Source organism: Cyprinodon variegatus, unplaced genomic scaffold (genome assembly GCF_000732505.1).
Source record: "Cyprinodon variegatus isolate N-32 unplaced genomic scaffold, C_variegatus-1.0 Scaffold402, whole genome shotgun sequence".
NCBI classification, from domain to species: domain Eukaryota; kingdom Metazoa; phylum Chordata; class Actinopteri; order Cyprinodontiformes; family Cyprinodontidae; genus Cyprinodon; species Cyprinodon variegatus.
In genome coordinates this window covers 581,150-588,394 of record NW_015150855.1, presented here as the reverse complement: position 1 = coordinate 588,394, position 7,245 = coordinate 581,150, and the positions used below count along the sequence as shown (strand labels likewise).

The window sequence follows — 7,245 nt, the reverse complement described above, 5'->3', positions numbered from 1 at the left end:
CTGCTATGTGAAAGGGAAAGGAAAGAGCAGGCAGCTGCAGCTACCAGGCAGAGAAGCTGCGAGAGGAAAAGAAGCGGCTGCTGTATAGTAAATTATAAACATGTTGTTCACATCCAATTATTGGTAGGGAAAAATAGGTCCTTCCAAAATTTTGGTAGGGACATGTCCCTATGGTCCCTATGCAAACCTACGCCCATGGACCATAGTAATGCTGCAAAATGATTGGTGGAGCTGTTTTGTGTCTATCTCCAATGGTTGAAGTGGGAGCAGGACAGATGGATTCTTATGTGTTTTTATAAATGAGCAAATACGGCAATATTTCAGTTTACAGGCAAAGTGAATGATTGGCTCTGTGTGTTTCCTCCCTTCAGACAGAAACAGCGCCTCCTAGAGTAACAATATATGGTAACAATATGCTTCCTATCTGGAAATATGTTTATATGCATCTTTTTTCTCACTGAGGAAGAGGTTTTATGATCTTTATATTAAGCTTATTTAATATTATTCAAAAAATTGCACCAGAAAAACTGTTCATCTTTTAGAGCTATGCTGTTAGTTTACCAAAACAAATCTAATAACTAGTTGTTTTTTTGTTTGATTCTTTGTATTATTGCTGAAACTATCGCAAATGCTGACGCAGCACATCCCAGAGTCAGGAATCTGATGGTCAAATAAACCTGAGCAGCTGTGAAAAATCATTTAGCAGATCATTTTTCTCTGATTGGTTCCTACCTGCAGACTGTTGTTGCCAACTGCAGTTGCTCTTCTCCAGCGCCTCCTGCTGGTCTCCTGCAGTCCTTCCTCCAGAAGCAGAGCCAGACGTCTCTCCAGACGCGCCTTAAAGCTCCTCTCAGCCACCTGCTGCTCATAAACACCTAATAGGACTGAAAGTATACAGAGAAAAGGTGAAACTCTACAGCTACGACTTTTCTAACATAACTTCTTCCGATGAGAGTCGGAGCTGCAGCTGTACCTGTACGGACCCAAGTGGTGCGCAGATGGTGAGACATGTTTAGCTCTGGATAATGGAAGGCTGTGAACACACAGATTTAAAAAGTCAACTCCAGAAACAAAAGGTTATTAAGGATTAATGTTGAGTTGTGTGTTGACGTACGTTCTGCAATCTGTAGAGCAGGAAATCCAACATAGAAGCTGAACTCAACCATGCTGAGCTTCCTCAGGTGATCGCTAACCTCCGACCCTGGAAGGTAGCCCCTTCCGTCTCGCACCGCAAATGTAATGTCAACGGGAACCTTCCGGCCCGACGCTGGCCGAGCTACGCCCATTGTGATGTTCAGCAGCTGTGAGAGGAAATTCAAAGACTTAATCATCTGATCGTGATATCGGGAGATCAGCGAACAGGTATGACTCACCTGTACAGTGACGTTTCCTGCCTCATGAGACCTCCTTCGGCTCTCTGCATACGCCATCATCAGCCCTCTCTCCACCCTTTCTGTAAAGTTGCACACCCTGACATCAACGTGGGTGGGAACAAACTGCAGCACTGAGTGGATCTGGTACCAGAGGTCAGGTATGGTGTACAGTGGGGATACAGTAGGAATGGGTCCGGAGCTACGCGGTGACCGCCGGAGAGCGTTGATGACAGATATGGCCGTGAATATCATCGGTCCTGACACGACGCGGAAGGCGAAACTGGATGGAGTTCTCAGGAACTGAAAAAGAGGAGAACAAAGGAGTTATGTACATGTAAATCCCTTTATTGTCCCACAATGGGGAAATTTGTTCTCTGTATTTGGGGGGCTGCCATTATGTGGCGTCCGGGGTTAGTTCAGGAACCCAGAGTGGAGATAGTGAGGATCAAACTGGGTACTTGCAACCATCTCAGAAAACAATCGCACTTCTCTAACCACTGGGCCAACACCTCCATCAATCAATCAAAATAGTTGTAACACTTAGGAAGTGCTCATGAAGTGAAAACAAGACTTGATTTGGTGAAAATCAGATACATTTTTTTTGTCTCATAGAAACCTGGCTGAAACAGCAGGACTATGTTACAATAAAATAGCCAACTCCTTCTAGGTATTTATGCAAATCGCACATTTTTTACCCTTTAAACTTTCTAAAATGTGTTTGAGCAACTCTCAACAACAGTTTGCTCTACTTTGCAGCCTTACTGGTGTTCTGTCAGATGAGCATACCCAGTCAGACCAGTATAACCGTAGTCAATACCCATTTATCCCTTTAGTTTTGTTCGAAAAAAAAGCTTTAAACTACCTCAACGGATAGATATCCCTTTAGTCATGTACAAAAAAACAATTTAATTCCTTACTTTTTTTGTGTTTTTTTTAAGCGTATGGCGATCTGACCTTAAAGTGTTTTTTTTTGTACACGACTAAACGGACGCATGCCCAATGAGGTCATTTAAAGTCTATTTTTGTACAAAACTAAAGGGATAAACGCAAATCTGACTTCTTGCGCATGTGTACTGACTATGGGTATGCTGGTCTGATGGGGTATGCTCATCTGACAGAACACCGGCATCTCCAAAAGGATTTGTCCTGTTTCTTCTACTTGAGGAGTCATCATAAAGTCAGTAATCACACAACCCCTTATATGAACAGCCTGGAGAAGTTAGCAACAGCCCCACAGGGTGTGATAAACCGAAAACAACTTTCGAACTAGCTAAAGACTGTGCAAAAATGGTTGCACTTTGTAGGATATAATTCAGAACCATAATAGATAGATTGGCATTAATTTATCATATATGTGCCTAGAATTGGATAGCATAAAAAGCAGGCTCTGCAGTCAGAAACGGTTTGATCAGGTTTAAACTGAACACTTTCAGGTAAGCCCATGTTGGAGTCACTCACCTTTTGCACATTATCACTTGTTTAAAATAAGTGGATCATGAGAAGCCCGTTAAAGTCGTAGGGAAATCATATTTAAATGTCAAATCATTCTGGCTTAAACATGTATATAAATGTATTCTTTATCAGACAATAGTGTCCCAAAATTTAGGACATTTCTATTTTAGAAAAAAAACCCTGTCTTAAAATCTGTTTTTTTTTTTTCATTATCTTTTGCAGGCCAGTTAGTTCTACGTCACCTTGAACACCTAAATTCGGCCAATCATACATCAACGGTCATCTGTCAATCAAGTTTTTTCGGTCATATCATCTTGAACGGTTGAAAAAAGAATAATTTCCTTTCCCATTGAGTTCCGTCCCAGTGTTCACGGGGATGGACGTCTGTGTCTTCAGCAGGCGTAGAGCTAACAGAACTGGCAGCGTTGCGAGGCAAGGGCTCAACATGTACGGCTGGAAGCCTTCTACACGAAACCAAGCTTCTGCCGCCCTGGCGACCTCTTCCACAACATCTAAATCCCCGCTTTCCTCCTCTAGATAAAAAATGGATGACGGAGGAGACTCATCCACGACCTCCAACACTAAACTCTCCTCCTCTTGCATGTTTCCTCTGTCCATAGCGTTCCTTGACAGTGTTGTTTCTAAGTCAACAACTTTCCCATTGGGAATCTACTGGAACAAAGTTGCTAACTGGTTAGCAAGACGCTTCCGAGAAACCGGCCACAACCAAAGTTCCTTACGAACCTTCGGCCACAACAATCCCACCCCCTTAATAAACGACCAATAACATTCACCTTATTCACTTGTGTAAAGTCGTGCACCACTCGGGAGAATTCGGAACAGCCGTTTCCCTACGACTTTAAAGTCAGGGACAGTACATAGGGTCCTGTGTTTACCTGGAGCTCCACCGAGCGGTTGAACTCTCTCCTCAGCACATCTCGGACATGACTGAAACCTGCCGATGAGCCTTTCGAACTCACTGCAGACAGAGACACAACTGCAAAACCTGTCCAGTAGAACAAAAGGTACTTCCTGTCACATGACCCTGTGGAGGACTTACCCACTCGGACCAGGTACAGCTCAGGCTTGGTGACATTGCACAGGTACTGTCTAGTGAGAGGGGTCTGGGCCCCTCTGGGCGTGGTAACTGGGGGTCCTCTGGTTAGACTGATGGAGGTGATCTGGGTGGTGGTCATTATGGCTGGACTTTTTGCTGGTTTTTCTGTAATCACTGCTGGTCTTTCTGGTTGGATTGGACGCAACGTCGGTCCCTGTGGGGGAGTAAGTGGCAACTGGTTGGTGGTGCTGGATGTTGGAGCAGAGGTGGAGGAGGTTTGGCGTGTGCTTGGTGGAGTAGTTGGCTTCTCATTGGTAGAAGCAGGTGAGGGAGACAGAGGAGGGATATGTCCTTCTGGGGGATGTTTACGCTCTACCTCTGCTGGAGGCACATGGAGGGTAGGGTCTAGTGTTGGAGGAGAATGGTGGGTTTGGGTTGTTGTGGGAATAATGGAAGGTCTGGATTTGGTCCGATGTTTTTCCTCCTCTTGTTCCCGCTCCTTCTGTCTTTCCTTTTCCCGGGCCAGCAGTTTGTTATAGTATTCCAGGCTGTTCATGTCTGGCAGCAGCACCTCTGTCGGCTCTAGAGGCATCATGTCCTCCGGGTCGTATTCCTCGTCCCAAGTGGAGAAAACATCCAGACGAGCAGTATGGGTGTCCAGGGGAAAACTGGAAGTGGAGGTGGGGGTGATGGGGAGACGGGAGAGGAGAGGGAGGGTTGGACGGGCAGGAAAGGTGTTGTCATAAGACACCCAGTCCCCTTCTGAGTCGGTGTCCCAGGGGTGGGAGGGCAGTGGCGTGGCAAGGCCAAGTTCTTCACCATCTGGCACCATGAAGGAGAGAGTTTCCAGGTAGTCTCCAGAGCCCCATGCTTCCTCTAGGGAGGGTCCCTGCTCCCAGGGGGGAGGAGGGGGGAGGGTTGACTGGCTGTGCGGGGGGAGAGGCGGAGGTAGACTAGGGGACAGGAGGTCCGGAGGTCTCAGAAGGAGGTGGATCCCCTGAGCGCCGGCATCCTGGTCCTCCGCTGACCCATAATCGGCAATATTACCATGGTGACTGTAGTCTGACGGCGCACTGTGAGAGGAGAGGGATGGTGTAGATGATGGCGGTGGGGGGTGTGATGATGGCTCCATTGTCCTGTTTAAACCTGGGAAGAATGAAAGAATAAAATCTGAAGGGTTTAAAAGATGAATCCCATCAAAAACACTGACCTTTGAACTCATCATCACCATGATCCAAAAAAAACCCATAAAATACCTGACTCACTAAAGCTCAGTTCAACACTGCAACTCTTTCAGGCTCGGACTGGTAATCTGTGATAGCAGGCATTTACCCGGTGGGTCGGTCCTAATTTACGCGTGCGAGGGCCGGCCCTCCTTAAATCATACAAACACTTACTCTCCGGCCGAAGCTCCTACCTGTGACAGTAAATAACTCAAGGAGCTTAAGGATGTCATGCACATTCTTGTGACGGTTGGCATATGGTGTCATTTTCTATTTCTTCAAAATGTAAAATCCTTGCTACAATCTAAATTATAATAAAACTAAAATGCTTTCTTTAAACCAAACTACGATGATGGTCTTATATTTGGCGAATTTATTTTCGAATATTTAGCAATATGTCGCGGTGCATGATGGGGTTTTACATCTGTTTACATTATTCCATTTCATTGCCCACATTCCACCAAAACTGGCAGCGAATACTGAAACACAGCTGAGCTTTCATGTGTTCATTCTTTGAGAACTGCCTGTCTGACTCTATATTGTATTGTTTTATGTTGGTGTTTTTACAAAACTCAGGCTTACGTTGTAGACCTAGTATGTGTGAGTGGGTCAATGTCGCTTCCATTTGAATAACCAAAGCCAGTAAAACCGCATGATAGAAGTCTTGGTGATGGTTCTCTTGTGATGCTTGAAGATAGATCAGTTAATCCACAAAGTTTATTTCTATTGTTTTCCACATTTGAGACACACACGTTTGACTATGTTGCTACTCTTTTTTTTCTTCGAGGGGATCCATAAGTGGGTCGTTGTAGATGGAAAAATAACAGGGTCGAAAATCGTTCCCACTCTGAGCCGAAACCCTTTTATATTTCTCCCCATAACCTCTGGGGTCCAGTTTATTCAATTCTATTCAGTTTATTTCTATAGTGCCAATTCACAACATATCGTCTCAGGTCCCTTCAAAAAAACAATTCCATCGGATCACCAGGTCAGATCGGTTTAAAGTTTTCTCTCTAAGTGTTAAGAATGAATAATAATAATAACTGAACTGTATTGATCTCACATTGGAGAAATTTATCTCTGCATTTAACCCATCCCCTTGCGGAGCAGTGGGCTGCCATTGTGCGGCGCCTTGGGGAGCAATGTGGGGTTAAGGGTCTTGCTCAGGGACCCAGAATGGCAGGCTGTGAACCTCAGGATTCCAAGCTCTATGCCCTAACCAGCAGGCTGCTACTCCACTAAATGAACACCGGTAATGTCAATCTGTGAGAAGAGACAAATTTTTATTTTCTGCCTTATGTTACGGTTAGGATGAACTGGACTGCTGTTATGGCTTTATTTGCAAAGTGTGTGGTTGGTGTTTTTAGACTTTAGAGGAAACCAGTTAAAACCGGATTCTGAGGTTAAGGTTTCTGTTTCATGCAGAAAGGTCTGATATTAACAGGAAACACCCTGACAGGGTGAGAATAAACAGAAGAGGAAAGGCCTTATTCTCTGCTACTACTTCATCCAGTGCTGTGGAAAAATCTGCCTCTGTACTTTCTGCGTATTAAATTCTGTTAGTACTTAAAATGTCATTTCTCCTTTTGGATATTTCAGAAAACACTCCTTCTCGAATACAGAACCGGGTCCAACATAAGGGAACCCGGCTGACTGCATCCAGTCCTTGACTGCAGGATTTGCTCTTCCAGGGTGAGGATGTAGTGACAGTAACGTTTGTTTGCATTGTATGGTTCTGATTCTGCACCGATTCCTCAAATCAAGCATGCATGCAGCAACAGTGGAGAGGAAAAACTCTCTTTTAACAGGAAGAAGCCTCCAGTAGAACACCAATTTATTTTCCTTACAATTAAGCGCTACACTTTTATTTTGTAATAAACTATTATAGACCTAACTTGGTTTGCAATATTTTTGTCTCAAGTGGGTGTTTTAAAGAAGTCTGCGGAGGTCAGTCAAGTTGTAAATATCTGTCAGACTGATAGTAGGGGTAGGGGGGGCTCAGTTTGCTCCCTGTTTATTTTCCTTCTTCTCTCTCCTGCAGTGTTTTTCAAACACATTTGTCTTTCTATGACAAGCACACACAGCCTCGACTGACTCTCTTTCATCTGGTCCTCGCCTTGTTTCCATGGTGACGCTGTGC

At 44.6% G+C, this 7,245-nt stretch overlaps 1 protein-coding gene across 4 annotated transcripts in view; it reads right to left on the bottom strand.

Annotated features, from left to right (window-relative positions):
• LOC107092967 (UPF0606 protein KIAA1549-like) overlaps window positions 1–7,245 on the bottom strand; it is a 35,616-nt gene that overhangs the window by 18,253 nt on the left and 10,118 nt on the right. For all 4 annotated transcript variants that reach the window (XM_015387724.1, XM_015387726.1, XM_015387727.1 and 1 more), the window contains exons 3-8: window positions 3,886–5,028; window positions 3,722–3,804; window positions 1,374–1,673; window positions 1,115–1,301; window positions 974–1,033; window positions 733–884 (exon numbers count right to left, since the gene is read on the bottom strand). In XM_015387724.1, the coding sequence (XP_015243210.1) occupies window positions 733–884; window positions 974–1,033; window positions 1,115–1,301; window positions 1,374–1,673; window positions 3,722–3,804; window positions 3,886–5,028 (1,925 nt within the window). The remainder of the gene's footprint in view (window positions 1–732; window positions 885–973; window positions 1,034–1,114; window positions 1,302–1,373; window positions 1,674–3,721; window positions 3,805–3,885; window positions 5,029–7,245) is intronic.